Genomic DNA, 18,834 nt, shown 5'->3' with positions numbered 1-18,834 from the left:
AAAAGAAAATTACCCAAGCTGTTAAGTAGAAATAGACAGTGTTTCTAATAGTTTTCTCACAGTGTAGTGTAAAACAGGAAAGATATTTTTTTTTTTTCTGTTAGCCTTGGTACTTGAGAAGAAAGGAATAATGTAGAAGTGGTAGATTACTTCAAATAACAATGAATGTTTGAGATGAATGGCATTTGCAAGTTTCAAGCAAAGTTGGATAGCACTGTGTTTCTAAAAAGCTGATCATCACAAATGGGAGTTTCATAGTGAGAGCTTTCCTGGTTGACAAGAGTAATGGCAGGATGGATAACTTAGATTAGTCAAAAAAGTAAGGTAATATACACATTTATTTGTAAGCAGGCTTTCCTATAAAGCAGGGACAGGTTTAAGTTGGTGTGAGTAGAGCAATGTTCATTTGTGAGGATTTTGTGCTCTGCATTATAATACTCCCTGACATTGTGCTTCAGAGTTGTGGTTTTTTACTGAAATAGGTTAGTCTACAAATTGCATGCTCCACATACAATCAGGAGTTGAGTATACCATTAATACTCTCTGCTGCTGCTCCTCTATTCTCCTGGGAAAAAAAAAATCTATGAAGTAGTGCTTTAAATAGATTTTGAAGGGGGTGAGTGAAGTGTCCCACAAGTTTCTTGTGTGGTGGTACTTGTATGGCAGGTCTTACTACATTGCCACGGTGAATATTATGTCTCTAAAATGGATTTACATTGCAAATATTTTTCTAATCTAGATGCCCCCTTAGTCTGCTATGAGGCTGAACAACTCAAGCATATTGACATTGCTGGAAGAAAAAAATATTCAAGTTTTATTGGAAATACAGACAGGAGTGATAGGAAAAAAATAGAATGGTGTACATTCAGCTTGATATTAATACTGGTCACACAAATAGAAGGCAAAAAAATCCTGCATACTGAAGCCCTTCTCACTTCATGTTTGATGAGTTAACTTGCTATGAATGGAGAAAGTAAATTAAAACATATCAGATAATTTATTGCCTGCATGAGGCATTCAGAAGGTACTGTTGTCTAGTTTGGTTTGCTCACAAAATAAGTGTTAATTAGCGTTACTTTTGATATTTAGTACTCTTTCAAAAATATATACAACATTTTAATGTAAAATTAATTATATGGTAGTGGTTAGGTCTCAATGTTTACATGTGTGTATATATTACATAAATGTGCATATAGTTATGAAAAAAATTCTACATGTTTACACAAGTAGAGTTCTAGTGATACTGATCCTATTAATACTGAAATTTATTTAGTAATAATGATTTGTAATAAGATCAGAGACCACTGCTTACGTAACGTTATTACACTTAGATGTCTCTTTGTGTTTGCTCCATCTTAGGAATTTATCAAAAGAGGGATGAGACAATTGGTGGCTTTTTTTTCCTATTATAAATTTAGCTTGAAGTTGGAATATATTTTTACATGCTTTGGGGTTATTTTTTACCTTTTGCTAGAGACCTGGTAACATCAAAGTTCTGTGACTTGACTTATATGGGAAATGAAAAGCAAGTATTCGTTCTCACTTGCAGACTTGGTTTTGTTCTCAGTTGTATTAAGACAAGCAAATTTTTTTTTTAATACCAAATAAATTAAAATGAAAAATATTGGGGATTGCTGTGTCTTTCCTGGGTGATGCATTCAGGGCAAAAATATTTTTGTCCTGCATTTTATAATTGCATTCTCTTTTTGAGAAAGATGAGCCTGCATTTGATGCTTGACATAGTTACATAAAAAGTGACTGAAAGTTGTTTAGGTCTCAACATTCTTCGTGGCAGAGCATCAGTAAGTTCAGAATTGAGTGTGCACTTAATTCCCCATAGCACAAGCACTAAAAAATCAAGGCGTAGCTAAATAAGATAAACAAAACTAATACAAAATATTGTGTAAAAATCAGTATTTTAGATGTAGTGATACATCATCATGCATTTGATGCCTAACTATATCTACGAATTAGGAATCTATACTAGCTTCAAAATTAGTATAAAGTTGATCTGGTAATAATAACTAGCACTCTTTTGACATTCATTCATCTGAAGACTTTATGCCTGTGGTAGGTTTTGAAGGGGAGAAACTGAAAATGAAATGTCAGGAATGTATAGTTGTGTAACTAAAAACATTGCATCCTCTATCAATTCTGTTTAGTTTTAGGTGAACTAACTGTTGAGGCCTGCACACATCAATGTGTGTTTTTAATATACGTCACGGTGTAAAGTAGTTGAGTACAATTATGCAGTTGTTGATAGAATCAACTTTTTAAAGATCTGATTTGATTTTTCTCTAATGAGCATAAGTATTGTTGTACAAGGGTACTTCTTTTTCTTTGCACTGACATCTAGCTGAAATCTTACTTATTTACAGGTAAAAACATTAATTCAGCTTTGTTGTTAATTGTCTTTTCACATTTCCTTGTCAAGAAAGAGCAAAGGAACAAGGCTCAGTTTACATCATCTGTTAATAACAAAGATACTTGGGGTCATGCTATGCTGTACTTTGACCATTGTATTAAAATGGGAAGTTGGTGTTGCAAAAATAACTCTTGCAAGTACAGCTGAGCAAAATTTATATATTTCAATTAAGAATACGTAAAAATAAAATACGTATATTTTATATTTATACACACACTCTCTTAAATCATTTTGAAAGCAGAATACTAGAAATAGATTAACACATCCTCAAAAAGTTCCACTTTTTATGTTGCTTGGTACACTAAGCCTAAATAGGAGTTATTCCCATTTTCAGCAAACCAAGTTTTTAAGGAAGATTTAATGAAGTTAAGCTTTGATAAGTTCTGTTTCTAAGCATAACTTCATTTTGTATGCAACTTTTTTCAATATGCATTTGAAAGTCAACTGAGTTTCAGATTAAAAAAGTGGGATTTGATTTAAGGTGTATTTTTTCCTCCGTAGCTTGCTCAAAGAATGTTTTGTACTTATTCGAAAGTAAAATGTAGTGATTGATCAGGGTGCCAGTGAAGAATGTGAACAATATGATTTTACCCACATGTAAAGAATATGTGGTGAAATAAAAGTTGCGAAGATGTGTGTGCATATATGTATTTTTATACTTTCATTAACAGAAAAGGTTCTGAAAGTATGGATGACATTATAACTACTAAAATGGCTGTTTTGAAATAATTATTTCAGAGGAGAACCACATTTCAACATAGTAAAAGGTTCTGGGTATGCAGGTAAAATAGTATTAGTAAGGGAGAGAACATAAACATGTAAAAGAGGAAAAAAGAGTGATCTTCTGTTACCATGTTAAAGTTTTAGCATGTATAATTATGTACATAGTGGCTAGTAGTATGTTCCTACAGGCAGTGTTTTCAAGCAGGAAAAAGCATTAACGTGCTTTGCCAAGAGGATCGGATTCCCTTCCATCCTTATCTCATCCATACGTGTGCGGATGTATCGTGTGTTATTAGATTTGCAGAATGTGTCATCGGTGATTGTAGTAATATTGTTGTACTGCAAAACAAAATTATGTTTTTGTAAATAAATACACACATATATATACACCCCCCCCCCCCCCCCCCCCAATATATGTTTAAGAATTTTGGAACTTTAAATTTATTCCTCTTATCCTCCATTTCATTGTCATTGGGATTGATTTTATGTAAATTACAGAGATGTAGGAATCAAGTTTCCTTAAACCAATCAATGATTTGATAAACAGTTTGAGGTTGTTGTTGATGTTTGAAATGTGTTGTTGATAAAAGATTATTGCTTATTTTTGCCATTTCCTATCCTTGATGTACAGAAACTAATGAGAAATTCTTGCGTGGTAATTAGCTAACTAGCAACTTCTGTACACCAAATGGTTGTGGCCATACAGATTAGAGGTTACTGTTTTGTTTGGAGGAGCATTAGACAGTGTAGCACAACTGCAGTGTGAACTGTTTTAAAAGACAGTGGGTTTGCTTTGAAGTGTGTAACTAATGAGGCTCCTTGTAGTAGAATGTTAAGGAAATACTTAAAAAATACCTGAAGGTGAAGAATACGCAGACTTTCTGGTAAGTTAAGGGGAACAGATTCCAGTGCGTTATGTCCTAAGTAGAGGTAGGCCAAATTTGTCAGCTTCTAATAGAAAGAGAGAGAGATTATTAATGCTGATATTACTTAAGGTTAAGTAACTTGTGCCTGTTAGAAGACATTGGTATTTTTTTGCAATCACATAGAAAGCACATACAGTGATCTAACATGAAACATTCTTTTGCTGTGAATGTTTAATTCTATTGTATCAAGAAACTCCTAGAACAGGCCTTCTGTGTTTTGGAAATTTCACTGTCAGCTTATTGGTTATAAAAATCGAGACCACTAAAAAGCTAGATCCTTGTTTTTATGTGTCCTCAGTATTTATGTGTCCTCAGAACTGTATTTGAGCCATCAATTTTGAATTGAGTTTTTCTTTGCTTGTAGGAGACAAGAAGTAGGTAAGGTATTTCACTGAAATTTTTTTTATATGAACAATAGGAGAGAATGAGTGTGCAAAGGGCTATTACTCCAAAGTGCCTTAAAAACAAACAAATAAAAAGCTGGAAAGCTACTTCATCTTAGTTTGTTTCTTAGATTACAAAAAATCATTTGGTGGTATACTGAATAGTCAGGTTACTAATTTTATTTATGTTGGTTACTAAAATTGTTGTCTTTTACTCACCTTGAAAGCATTTGCTTTGATTCCTCTGCTCTTGATTCTGTTTTGATTTGCATTAAATGTTGTTAATTTGGGAGGTAGAACAGGAAGTTTTAGAAGTCGATTTTCAGCAAGAGAAAGTTCTTCCAATAACAGAAGCTTTGAAAAGGCTCCATCTTCTATTTCTTCTATCCTATTTCCACTAAAATCAATTCTTCTCAAGGTAGCTTTATGCAAAAGAAATGAAAACCTAAATATTGAATTTATAACTACATAGCATGTGAAATGTGTGGTGTATGGTTGTATATGGTAGGAGTTACACTGTTGACTGCACCATCCTAATTGTGATCTACAAATGTAAATACTATTAAATTATGAAAAAAATCCTCATGGTCTTAAATTTAAAAAAATAATAATGTTAAGGAAAATACTCTGGATCCTTCCTCTCTTTCCTAGAGACAACATGATTTCAGATGTTCATAGAATTTGTCACGTAGAGTGAAAGAGCTGGGAGAGATGTCCCTGGAGCATTTGAAGGAAAAATAATACCTGGTCATTTAAGACTGACTGGGATGCAGAGATAAATTTTATTTTTAGTAGTCTGCTCTTTCTTTGATATGGGAATATTAAGATGGTTGCATGAGCCAAAATGGGTTTCCATGTTGCCTTCGTAGTTCCTGTTCTAATACAAGCATTGAAGTAAATAAATAATACACATACTGAAATCTAGCAAAGTATAAAAAACATCTTACTTTCATAATCTTGGCATGCTGTTAAGGGACAACTTCAAATATACTATCAGGTAAACAGAAAATAAAATTTGAACATTACTTACTAATGTCAGCAAAATCTGAGACTGCTATCCTTTTTATTTTGTTAAATCGTGCATAAAGGTATGCTGTTTCCTTTGGCAGTGGGGGTACAGCTTCGATGTCTATTTCCTCACAGTACACTGATCCACTTAAACACACACAGAGCAGACAAGTAGGTAAATCTGAAAGCGAATTATTTTGAGTAGACAGTTAAAAGTTATTCAACTAACTTAAGCTTGAATATTCAAAATAGAATTTTCTCTAGTATCTTTTAAGATTTCTTATCACTAGATTTAAAAAAAAACCAACCTGTTGACATTAAGTTCTGAAAATATTTAATATTCTGGATATTTTAGAGTTTTGTATGTTTATTGTGCATCATTTCCCTGTGTATATTCTCTCTTCTTACTAATTTCTCTTAATTCAGTTACTCTAACATAAAGAATGTATTGTGAATATGATGGCTGCAACTCTGTGGCCATGTTAAATGTCATCTTCAGCAGCATTCTTTTGAAAAGAGAAATCCATGCAGGAGTGCATATCCATCTGGAGAAATCCATCTGGCAGTGCATATACTGCATTGGAGCATATCTGGTAGGGTCTAGTACACTCTGTGTTATTCCTAACTGCTATTTTGTCTAATCTTTTTTACAAGAATGCTAGCAATGATGTTTATATAAGTACTTTAGGCAATCTGTTCCAGTTTTTACTGAGAATTTTTTTTTTTTAATAGCTGTTATTTGAAGTAGCGAGAGAAACTCTGTATCTTTTTAAATGCAGTTTAAAGCCCATTTTGGCTTGTCCTGTTCCTCATAGACATTAGTAATTAGACCTTCTGCTTTGTGTTAATCCTGTATGACAGCAGTATTAAAACACAGATGGCTTTCAGTCCAGTTTTGTCACCACTGCTATCTGATCTGCTGTGTTTCCTATATTGTGAGATTTTTGGTTAGCTTCCAAAATGGTCTGTCTATAGTCAAGAGCAGTGTCATACTGCTAGGTAGTCTGTTATCATTATGTAGTAAAATAGGATTTTTCCACAACCAGTGCAGAGTTATAGAAATAGTCAATACCAGGAAGCCAACAGAGTCTGTATATTTTTTTTTTTTCTTACAGAGGTACTGCATAGAATAGAATTGATGTTTTGAGCTTTAGCTCTGTGATTGTTACCATTTGGTAGACTTTAGAGTTCTGCCTCATTTGTCTTTTTTGATTTAGTGTCTTGTTTGTCATACGCTGGAGTGTAGGAAATGGAAAATGGTTGTGAAACAACGTTGTCATTATTTGAAAGGCAACAGGTTTTATGCTTGTCTGTGAGTAGAAGCTCTGGTGTTCTTACAGATTTGTTCCGCTTTTGATGGGGGCTTGTTGACAGATGGTATTTGGCAATAACTAACCTATATGAAAACTGTTGGAGATTGACACTCCAGTGGTCTTGTTGAATCATCAGTTATTTTTGGAAGTTTAGATCAGATACACACGAAATATGTGTGTCTCTTTCAATACTATGTTCAGCAGACAAAAAATTTTTTCCTGTCAAATTTAGAAATCATTGTGGATCACTAGGAGAAATCTGGACAATATACTTCAGAACCTGTAGGAAATTTAGGCTTGTGAAGAATGTTACTGATATACATCTTAATCGTTCCCTTCCCTGATCTTCAGATTTAAACTGTGAGAATAACCAGTTTTTTGAAAACATCTATCTAATTAATTTAAGCACTTTCATCATTACATGGTTAGACTGGCACTTACTGATGTGTGTGTTTTGTTTTTCTTGGTTTCCTTGACTAACTTTTAACTTGGGTATATCTCTACAGCAAATGAGACTGGGTAAGTCTGTAGAGATTCTTATAAGATGTTCTTTGTGTATTCAGATTTTAACTGAGGGTCCTTTAAATTTTGTCAGCCTGCTCCATCAGAAGTGAGACTTTCTGCAGGAGATATGAAAGATATTAATAAATGAAAAGATTAACTCTGTATCCCTTGTCATCCTTTGTATATTCAATTTTCATATTAAAATATGTTCTTCTGGAGATCTTAAATGTTAAAGTATTCATATTAATTAACTTACTTGTATCCTTTGTTGGTGGTACATTGCGTTCACTGTCATCCCCTTGCAGTCTTAGGGAAATGTCAAGAGAAACATTTGTTCCATCCTTTGTGTGAGAACAAATGTTATGTTAAAAACCAACAGCAAACAAAAAGTATTATAAGGATCTGAAATAGCATGTCTTCTAAAAATGATCTTCCTATGACATACTTATGACATTTAATTTTTAAAATCACATTAGTCATCCAGCATATAGGAGTATATATTATCCCTTTTGTACATGAGCTATTCACTCTGAAAGGCAAGAAGGGAAAGTGGTGCTCTTAGTGTTCTTTAGAAAAGTAAAGTTCTTTAGGAAAGAATACCAGACACAAATTAAAAATAGAAAATATAGACTATCTAGTGGGGAAAGAATATGTAAGCAGTAGGTGCCTACAAAAAACTGGAGTTCTGAAGACAGATGATTTTGTACATCATGCAAAATTTGATGGGATTTCTTGTGAATGTAAGTTGGTTTTTTTGCTTTACCCAAATAATCTCAGTAAAATAACATTTTCTTGCATTTAAAATTATCCAGAATTTGCTGCTGAAATAGTCACTGCATCTTTTCAGTTGCAGGACAACTTAATTTATAAACATGTTCCTTTCAGGTATTGGCTGAAGTTTTGCAATTTATTTCTTTTAACTGTGCTTAAGTCTCTTTTAATGCCTGGGCTGTTAACTAACAGAAAGGGTCTTTGTGATGGAGGGAATGGTAGTCAGGTTTTCACTGAATAATGTAGGGATTTTGGAGAAATACATACTACTTTTAGAATTATAGTATATTTACAATGGGTTATACCATGATTTGCATGTATTAAAGTTAAGGGGGTTTTTAGGTTGACTGTGGTAGTTGTTCTTGGCTATCATAATTTGTTGTCTTTTTTGATGGGGGATATTTGTAGGACAGAGTAAGACAGTATGCTTTTTGTCTGCATGGCTATTGAAAAAACATGAAGAAAAAGACATTATCAGTACTGATGTTTTTCTTCAAATGTGCTTAAGGATCAGGCCCTGACAGGAGTATGGTCCCCTGCTGAAGAGACCTTATTATGCACTGTAAGTGCTCACAAATGAATTGATTTTTTTTGGTTGTTGTTTAAATCCTGCCCTCTCCCCTTCAGACATGTAGCACACAGATTGTTCATCTACAAGAGCAATGTGAAGGTAACACCATCTGTCAGGTTACTTTTGATATTAACTTTGTTATATTTAGTATTTCATTGCTTGCGTATACTTTACTGTGGGAATTTTTGTCTTCTGTAATATAAAACCCTCAAGCTTGACATAAAGCCTGAGAAACAAATATCTTGGCCAGCTCTGTCATTTTGACCCCGTTTTAGCCTGTGAATCATCCATCCCTTGGCTCTTTCCTCCATCCGTCTATCCAGGCTATGTCTCTTTTTTTGCCTCTTGTTTGGGATAGGTTGGTTTGCTCTAGTAAGACTTTAATACCCAAGTTAGTATGCTGGCAGCAGTTCAGCAGTTGTAGCATGAAACTTCTGTGTAGGGTAAGAGCTTTTGCAGTGTTGAGTGTAGAGAAGCTGGGGGGTGTGAACTGAACAGAGACTTGGACAGGCAGCAAACATTACAGAATGTTTCTGCAAAGATGTTTAGTTTGCATAGATAATGTTGATTAGGCATGTGAAGATATAGTCCTTGATTGAGGTATCCATGCCAGCAGAGACTTCTGCGTACGTGGATTTATAACAGAACAACTGCACTTGTATTGTAGTTTGTTTGGATCATAAGTGACATTTTTAATATGCTTGTATGTAAGAACATGTTTGCTGACATAGCATATCTGTATCAAAGGTAGGTTTCTAGTACAGTATCCTACTTGAGGTGTGATCTGTGAAAGTGTGCATGTGAATTCTGTGCAGAATACAGTGTACATTTCAACAACTAATTTCTGCAAGTGGGAAATGTCAGCAAAAGTTAAAACATTATTTGCAGAATACTGTTAACAAAATGAAACAGCAGATTTCCCCCCCCCCCCCAAAAAAAAAAAAAAAAAGTAGTAGTAGTATAAATAACCAGTATATTGGAAGTATTTCCTGCTTGGCTATAAAAATTCCTAGCTGTATTGGAACAGAGGATTGTTTGGATTATAACCGCAAGAAAGTTCATTACTTGCATGTGTAGGGAATACACCGAAGAAGTATTGGCCTACTGAAATACTTAAATTCCACCTGCCTCTGGCTCTTGACTCCACGGACATTAATTACCCATACAAAACCAAATTAACATTTTACATTTAAATATTTTATCCATCTTAAAACTTGTGTAAAATAATTGATTCATCTTTATAATACACAAAGGTCTGTAAAGGTGGTAGTTTATATTCAGTGGAATTAATTAGTCCAGTTATGAGACAGTGTCTGACTGGATGGTTCTGTTGTGGAAATTAAGATTTCATGTTTCTAAACTGCTATTATTTTATTCCAGGCTGGGGTGGCTCTGGTTTCAAATAATCATCATGGTAATAAATTTTGCTTGGCTGACCTTTTTCCTTAGTAGACTAAAGTTCACTTCATTTTGTTGATCACTAACACAAACAGATTTCTTCTAAAGTTTTAACTAAAAATCTTTTTTCTAACTGTTCAAGCACACAGGAGTTAAACTTGTCATGCAAGATAGATTTTTGACTGGGCATGTTTTGTACTTCAGTTACAGTTAACACTTGAAATATTCTGGGAGCTTGAATTTGTGCAGTAAATGAATAGGAGATTTGTTTGTGCATCCCATAATTTAAATTGGGAGCCCTGGCACTTGTGTAGATGTATTTGTTGCACATAAGGAACGAATTTGTTATTTTGCAATGAAAGCATGTCATTGGAGAACTGACCTGATGGAAATAATGACTGACTGCATTCCTAGAATTACCCTAAGCAGAACTGTTGGCCTTCAGAAGACCCCTGGTGTACAGCCCTGCCAGCAGGGGCTTTGGTTAGTCTGTGGCACATCTGTTGGCACCATTTCCCTGTAGGTATACTTCTTATTGTTCTTTTTACTGAAACAGTAGCGTATTCTTATTAGAACAGTTTTATTAATGAATTTCATCTAATGCTGTGCCTAACGAGTTAAACTTCACAGTTTTAATATTTTCTTAAAAACTTAGTTGCGAGTGAATAAGCACCTATTAGTTAAGAGTCGCTTAAATGGTCTCTTTTTCATAGGCTTATGAAAACATGTTACTTCAGCACTGTGGCAGATGTCAGATTTAAAAATACCTTGGGTATTTTTAAATATAAACATGTAGCTGCTGGTTTTAATCTAACAGTTAAAGCTATAATTTAAATAAATTGGGAAAATATTAAAAAGGTATACAGAAGTGGTTTTTATGTACTGCAATATTTTGCTTATACTAATTATCTTTTGCTGTTGTCTTCTTGTTTATAAGACTAAGTTATTGTAACAAGTACAGTTAATGAGAACTTCCTTGAATTTATTACTAACTTGGTTGTTACTGTTTTATTTGGATATGTGGTATTTTCCTTGGCAACTAGTCTTGGGGCAATCATTGTTAGTTTTTCTTCCTGATGACTGTTGTGTCTCCTTCCCTTGATGTGTGTTATTTAGGTCCTGTCAGAGTCAGTCTGAATAGAGGTATGAGGTTTTTAACTGTCCCTGCCAGCGGAGACTGTTACACTTCATTTAACTCTCCCCTGTTTTGGTGTCTTCTGCTTAAGTGTTTAAATTAACAGGCATGTATGTGAAGCACACAGCAAAAAACATCAGAATTGACCGTTTGGGGGTGCTGGTGAGTGCCATGAGGTATAAACTTTACTGCTACCTTTAAGACTCTCTAAGTGTTAATAATGTAGGTGATTACCACAGGACCGGATGTTCCATAGCAGTTCAGGACTGTGAAACTCTTTGAGTTGCAAAAAACCCAGGCAACCCACCCATGAAAAATCAAGGCAAAAAAACTTGATAGTTTGATAAGCCAGAAGAGAAACTGTGGTTTATGCTGGCAGGTTTTGTCTGATAAAAAGTACTGTTTCAAGTATTACTTTGCTATACAAAAAAAAAAAATCAAAATAAATTCACACTCCTTGTTTTTATACGAACTTACTGTGTTAATACATTACTCAAATTGTTGAGATAGTATACTAGTATATCTCATTCTTGAAACTCTTAGAACAGTAGGCACATAACTACAGCAGTTAAATGATGCTTTAGTCTCAGTTGTGAAAGCCTGTCTTTTGTGGGTTTCTCAAACTGTAGCAAGGATGTTATTTTTGTGGTTTTAATGTGAGTGGCTTTCCTTATGTCTGAAACAATTGCATGTTTTGCTGTTATAAGATTTTCCATAAAACTTGCATACATGCATGTAACACCTTATTCATATAATGCTTAGCAGTTAAAAATATTAAACTGATAATATAAATAAAATACCTTTCTTATATCCTTGGATTGCATTTCATAATCTTGTTGGATCAGGCTTCGCATGGCAACATCTGTATCATACTCATAAAACTGGAGTGATTCTTGCTGTATAGATGGTGCTGTATTTACCAAAGGTACAAACACAAACAAAAAAAAAATAGTCTGCAAAGTCTTCATTGTTGCACGGAACAATGTATCTGGCTTTCACTGAGCTGGTGAAGATCTGCTGGTGTGTTGAGTATGGAGAATACTTTCTTTGTGACTGGAAATGAAAATGCAATCCGTCAAAACAATATTTAAAGCCTAGAGAACTAGTTGGCAGGGGTTTCTAACGCATAAGGAACATGGAACAACTTTTAACTCTTGATATCCTTTAATTAGATTCTAACATTTTAAGAACTATTCTTAACATGAAAGGAAAGTGGGAAATAATAAACAGCATTCTTCAACTAGTAAGGGAAATATTATCTTAATTGCATCTGCTTGTTTCCTAGTGTCTTATTTTTGTTAATAGCAGGAGGATTTTGTAAAGCATTTTATTAAACATTTGGCAGGTATGTAGCTCAACTAATTAAAATGAGAGGTTCAAATGCATTTTTCTCACTTTTTAAAATAATGACTTTCAAACCTGAATGTTCTATAACAATAATCTCTTATTGTCCTTGTCTTTACATTTGAAAGTAAACAAGAGAAGATAACACTCCCTCAATATGTTACAGGTTGTACACTTCTCAGGCAGGGGAGGAGGCTACAAACATAATCTTTTAAAACATTTTAAATACACATGCAGTGCTTTTTAAAAAAGTCTTTACATAGCCCTTTTTCCTTGTTTACTGTAATTAAGTGTTTTATTTAAGCTTTAGGTTAATATACTTTTATGAAAAAAGTCCACTTACCGTTTTAGCAGATTCAAAACTCTTCTGAATAAAACCAGATATCCTTATCTATAGATTAAGCTGAAGTGGATTGGTAGAAGTGTAAAGTTATGAATTACATCCAAATTGTTGAAATGAATACTCTCTCCAAGTGTGACAGTCTTAAAAGTGCTTTCTATGGGGTAAAAAATGCTTTGCCAGCATTCTTTCCCTAGGGTAAGAGGTAATATCCTGGAGACAGGGGGGTTGTACTTTGAATAACATTTGTAAATGTTAAGTCTGTCTGGCTCATCCTACTTTTGATATTACTTGTTAAAATGGTAGCCTTCTGCTTTGTGGTGATTTACTCTGTATAATTGCGAAGGCTTTTTCTGTAAATCAGATATTAATTGTGCAAAGTAGAGGTCTATAACAAGGCATGTGTTATCCATTTTGTTTAATGGTTTAGCTAAGAGACAAAGCAGCTGCTTTCTGACTGAGACAGTCATAGAGCCAAGACATACGTATACCCTACTAGTCACATTTTATGAGTAATAAAATGTTTCGCTAGGAGTTGTATATATTTAGGGAAGTTTCACCTAAGTATGAAATGGAAAATTTTCAGTCTGAAGATTTCTGGAAGCAAAAAATACTTTTTAGAATTGTGTGTTGAGGTTTTCAGACAATTAAGTCTAAATGCTTCATTGAATGACTTATTGGCCAATTTATTGAAAAATTGGTTTCACAATAAATACTTGTTTTGAGTGAAGTTCTGTCAGTACTGTAGATAACTTAGTAAACACTGTCCAGGTGTAGAATTTTCATCTGAACTATAAGCAGCAGTTTTCTGGATTTCTAATGCATTTTTTTCCTCCCCCTTTTCCTTATTACGTGTTTCTGGCAGCCAGTACAAATGGGAGCCAGATGATGAACTTGAAGTTTACAAAGTAGCTTTTTTGAGTCTTTAAAAAGTATGTAGCAATAAAATCTATTGGGAATATATTCAGATTTACATTTCTCATTTTCATACTTTATTTTTTTCCAAGATAGCACTGTCAGCTAGAGTAATGTTGGGGATAAACAGTGGACCTATTTGGTTAAGTTTTTAGTAATTGCTGCCTTGTTTAGAAACCAGATGTCTGTAGTAAATCTGCAAATTGCGAAGTGGTTTACAGCCTTTTGCTTCTCAACTTTTTTCCACTTTATAATCAGTTACCACTTTCTGAACTCATTAGGATTTTATGAAAATGTTTTTAGTTCATATGCAAATTAAACAATATCATAGCTTGGACTTGGAGCTGGCTCTAGGATAACAATTTTGCTGTTAAGTATATAACTGAAATGTAAAGGAAAGAGGCTCATCAGTAATGGAAATTGGAGGCTGAATCACATGCTGTTCTTCTGGAACAATAAGAACAACATAAGTTTTGAAGTGGCTAGGTTGTTATGGTGTTTTGTGCTGCAACACATAGGAAATTCCAGTTGGAAGTACTTTGTGGTAGAAGTTTTGCTGAGGAAGAGACAAAAAAGTTGCAGTGTCAATACCAACTTACCACCCCTCCTGGTTTCATGCATGTTTCAGAAGTAATGCCAACAGCTCTGCTTTGTATCCAGGTGAAGATTTCATCTGGCTCTGGGGCATCCAGTTTTTTCCAATGCTTGGACATAATCAAAGGATAAATGTTCTAAGGGAAATGTATTAAGTATTGAAACAGAAATCATAATATAAAATATTTGTTATATTATGAGAATTTATTTTGTAAATACTGAAATCCTAGATTTCACAGCTATGTACATGGAATATCTTGGGAATAGCTTAGGTTTTTTCTTATATATGACAAACTTTAAAAATGGGGGAAAATGACTAGATAAATGAGGCCTTGAAAGTTTAGGAAGTCTTCATTCAAGAAAGCTCTTGCTTGAATCTGCAGGAGGTGAAGAGGCTCTGTAATGTTAGAAGACTTTAGTAGCAGCTTCTTAAGAAAACATTGTCACAAGTCCATGTTCATCAGGGTCCCAAGATTTCAGTGGTGTGCTTACCACAAAACCACTGTGTGATGTGTGTACTCATCGTTGTTACCCAAGCACCTACAAGAAACTCATGAACACCTATTTACACATACATGTGAAGAGTCATATGTTAAGTAATTACTTTGGCATGATGTCATCAAGGTTTACCTTACAGTGTAGTTCTACTCTCACTTTAAACTGTCAGTGCCAAATAAAGTAGTCTTGTCCCATATTTCATCTGCTTGTCGTCCCTTGTGCGAGGAAAAAATATCAATAAATAATTTCAGGTAAAAATGGTTTTTATCTGAACATGCTTTTATCAGCACAAGGAAGGGGATGGTACAAGTGGCTGCAAGCAGGTAAGGGATAGCATTGCTTGTTTCAGCAACAGCGCTGCTTTATTCTTGCTCAAAACAACTTGAAATAACTGCAGTGTCCTAATCACCTGAAATGAAGAATGTGGTTCATATGCCTTGGCAATAGGGAAGCTGACAGGAAGTGTTCACCCTGGCAAGCAGAGAGGGCTTTCTAGGCATTGTTAGTTCTTACAAGTTTGATGTATAGCTCTCTGTTGCTTGGATTCCAGTTTCAAGGATCTATGTACTTAGAAGGTAGTTTAATTTCTGAAAACCTAAAGAAGCTCTGTTAACTAATTGAGCTCCAGTTTTTGAAGAGGGCTTTGATAACGTGTGTGAAATGCTTTCTGATTTCAGTTGTGCCATTTTTTTTTTCTCTTGATATCTCATTTGTGTTGACTGATTTCCCTTCTTCCACCTGAAACGTTAGACATGTAAAATGGATATTTTATAAATTGTGTTGAAATGGAATCCTGGTTTAAATTGGAATGGTAGTAATTTCCCTACAATTTTGTAAGGGTATGAAATGTAGCTGAAGGTGTAAATGAAGTAGCTACTTATTTACTTCTAGTAGAGGGAAGCCAAGTCAGCCTAACAAGGGCCACTTGCCCTTTGGAGTCTGCTTTCAGAAAAACTGAACTTTAGGGGAAAGGGATTGCATATAGAATAGGTGTAAAATTTGTTCCCCAATGTTCCCTTCTATCAGGTTAGACAGTGAAAAATAAAAGACTTTTAAGAGAGAAAAAGAGAGAAGTTGAATGGGTATGGATGCAGAGGTAAGAAATATTGGGGAGATCAAGACAAACACTAAGGTAACTATCCACCTTATATGTGTTGCAGATTAAATCTTCTTCAGCATCTGGGACGGGATGTAGTTATTAGTACTGTTGATATGCCAGGAGCAGGTAAAGCAAAAAATCAAGCTGAAAATATCCTAGGAGAGGAGAGATTTTGGTTTGCAGGCAGACGAGCAGGTTTTGTGAATTATTTGAACTGGCTGATGTCCAGCTCAGTCTGTTTATCTTGTGATTGAAGTAGCCTCATGTATTCTGCCCTGCTCAGAACTTTAGTATGACTACTTCGTTTCTGTTCTCGCCTTTCTACCAACACTTCAAAAGGCAGATCAAAAAAGAAACGAAAATTTTTCTTAAAACTAACTGCACAGGTGTATATTGCAAGAGCTGCCATGAGCAGTTCTTATCTGTTGTTTGTTGCCAAATAAAATGACACCAATTTAAATGGGAGGGCAGTTCTCTATTTTCTGTGGATTTCATTAAAAAGTTCTCATAGGTGCTAGCATGTTAATTACCTTTTTACCACGTTGATGTTCAGCACTTTTTACTTAATCCTCAGTAGTTTAATACAAAAAAATAGGAGAGAGCTTTTCTGTACTACTTTTAACATTGCTTTGAAATGCTGTAATGAGTCTTAAAATGTTTGCTGATATTTCTCAGCGTGAAGCACTTAGGTCTTGTTCCTGGTAAACCCCTGCAAAGCACTAACGAACTGATTGACCTAAAAAGAGCCAGATTACCAGAGGGGGTAAACATCCCTCTCTAAGCTTGGCTGGAAAATACTTCTCCAGGGTGCCTGTAGGAATTACATGGAAGCAGGGACTGGCATTGCCTGTATAAAGACTTGTGATTTTGTGATGGGAGGCAGAACACTAGGAAGAAGAAGGAAGAAGAAAAATGAAAAAACTAAAAATACACTAGGGAGAGTGCTGTAAGGTTGCTATCAAGATATTCCTTATGAAATAAACCAAAGCTGAGATTAAAAAAAAATTTAAACACTCCCTTTTGTTTTATATTTAGGCAAAGTGTATTTTTGCAGCTGCTTAAAGACCTTGGCTTTCATCTTGTGTCATAGTCTCTAAAGGACAATACTGGCAAGTTCTGTAGTTTCTGGGTTTTATTGTTTTTAAATGTTCTTGGAAGAAAGAATTACAGATTATTGCTTAGTTTACTTATGCCTGATGAAAATTTCGAGTCACACAGAACGTTCAAAAGTTAGTGTTTTATCTTGGGTAGAAATATGTCTGTGACAGAACGAGATCGGGGCAAATTAGGAAAGCTTTTAAAGATTTCTGGGCGTTTATAGACCTAGGCACAATGCTGCATTTTCTCTTTATATGTGATTTTTTTTCTTTTTTGCTCCATGTGGAAGTTAACATGTTCAGTATTCCTTAGCATATCTTTTGTATGAAGTATGATTAAACACTTTACAGTGTTGACCAGCTGCTCTGGATTGGAATAATTATAGTACAAAAGGTTTTATAGAGTAGAAGATGGTTATTGAATCAGCCTGATAACATATAAAAAATGTACTGTAAGTAGTGAAATAAAGAGAACAAAGGCATCAAGTGATGTTAAAACTGAACTCAATGTTTGTCTCTATTCTTTTTTAAACTAAAATAAGAAAGCATTCTGGATTGCTCTCTACATCATTTTCTGTTTCTAAAATGCAGGCCTTTTCTGCTTGAGTGTTTGTGCAGCCTGATTAAGTTTGCCTTCTAAAATTACTTTTGTCTCTTTGGTAAAGCTGCATGTTTTGACTGCTGCATGTATATGTGCTATGGAACTTCTCTGTGACTCCTGTGTCCCCCACTGCTTTTTGTTGAGATACTGATACAGGAATGTAGAAATAGTTTAAGGCAGTTTAATGTCTGTGCTTATACTGGGGCTGAGTTCATTCTGGGAATAAAAAAAGCCAGAGTATCCAAAAGGGAGGAAGCAGCCTCCTGGTTGTTCTTGAGTGATGCACAGAAAATGGGCTGAAGGTAATATTATACAAGAGTTGTATAATATTAAGCAAAGTATATTCCACTTAAGCATCCTTGAGGGATAGAGGAGTTGTCAGAGGTAGTATTGAACATAAAATAAATGGTCAACGTGTCCTACAGAGAAAACTTAGAACACTCCTGAAGATCCAGAGTGACCAAAAAAATACCAGAGAGGAAACAGTTATGCATAAACACCTCCAGTATTTTTATGAAAACTTGAAGCTATTTCCAAGACTCAGTGAATTAGATTAAGTTTAGGTCACTGTTAGGGCCACCAGCTGCAAAATAGACACAGCTGAAAAATGACCTAGTGATTGTATGAACATCCTTCCATATGTTTCTGATTTAGAATCAGAATTTTTTAAAGCTGAAGACATTACCTTTATTCCTTGCATTTTTGGAAGAGAAGCAGACTCCTTGGATCAGTTACCGTGTTAGAAATGAACAAAGCACACTTTAAAAATCATGCAAGTAGTAGACAGAAATCTAACTACAGTTAATGAATACAAATGGTAATTAGAGTAGTAGTACTGTCTGCTATTTACCCAGACCTCTCTGGTGAGCATATGTTCTCTTGAACTTTGCCTACATATCATCAATTATATCCTGAATCAAAAGCCAACCTACTTCAGTTTATTAAAACTTGCTAGAATTCCTTCCTGAATTGACACAGCTTCTTTATAACCATGTTGTTACTTGTTGAGAGCCATTACTATGTCTACAGGGGCGCTAGAGTCAGGGCTCCAAGACTCATTTGCCTTATGTTTCTGATGGTACTCATAGCATCTACTTTACTCTCTTGTTTATGGCCAGTCTTCATATGGTTCTATTTTTAGCTTGTGTTGTGCTTTATAGTAAGGGAAAGTTGATATCCCGCCGCCCCC

At 34.7% G+C, this 18,834-nt stretch overlaps 2 protein-coding genes across 3 annotated transcripts in view; one reads left to right on the top strand and one right to left on the bottom strand.

Moving 5' to 3' along the window:
- Positions 1-18,834, top strand: part of CENPP (centromere protein P) — a 148,704-nt gene that overhangs the window by 16,395 nt on the left and 113,475 nt on the right. The gene's annotated exons all lie outside the window — the stretch shown is intronic.
- OGN (osteoglycin) lies at positions 792-13,015 on the bottom strand. The gene is made up of 7 exons (XM_026857740.1): positions 12,845-13,015; positions 11,958-12,210; positions 7,539-7,623; positions 5,488-5,646; positions 4,677-4,879; positions 4,004-4,099; positions 792-3,487 (listed from the first exon to the last, which is right to left on the bottom strand). Exons 2-7 carry the CDS (start codon positions 12,123-12,125, stop codon positions 3,317-3,319), a joined length of 882 nt encoding a protein of 293 aa, XP_026713541.1. The 5' UTR covers positions 12,126-12,210; positions 12,845-13,015; the 3' UTR covers positions 792-3,316.

This window comes from Athene cunicularia (assembly GCF_003259725.1).
Source record: "Athene cunicularia isolate RWA chromosome 12 unlocalized genomic scaffold, athCun1 chr12_part1, whole genome shotgun sequence".
Lineage (NCBI taxonomy): Eukaryota > Metazoa > Chordata > Aves > Strigiformes > Strigidae > Athene > Athene cunicularia.
This window is presented reverse-complemented; position numbering and strand designations above follow the sequence as displayed.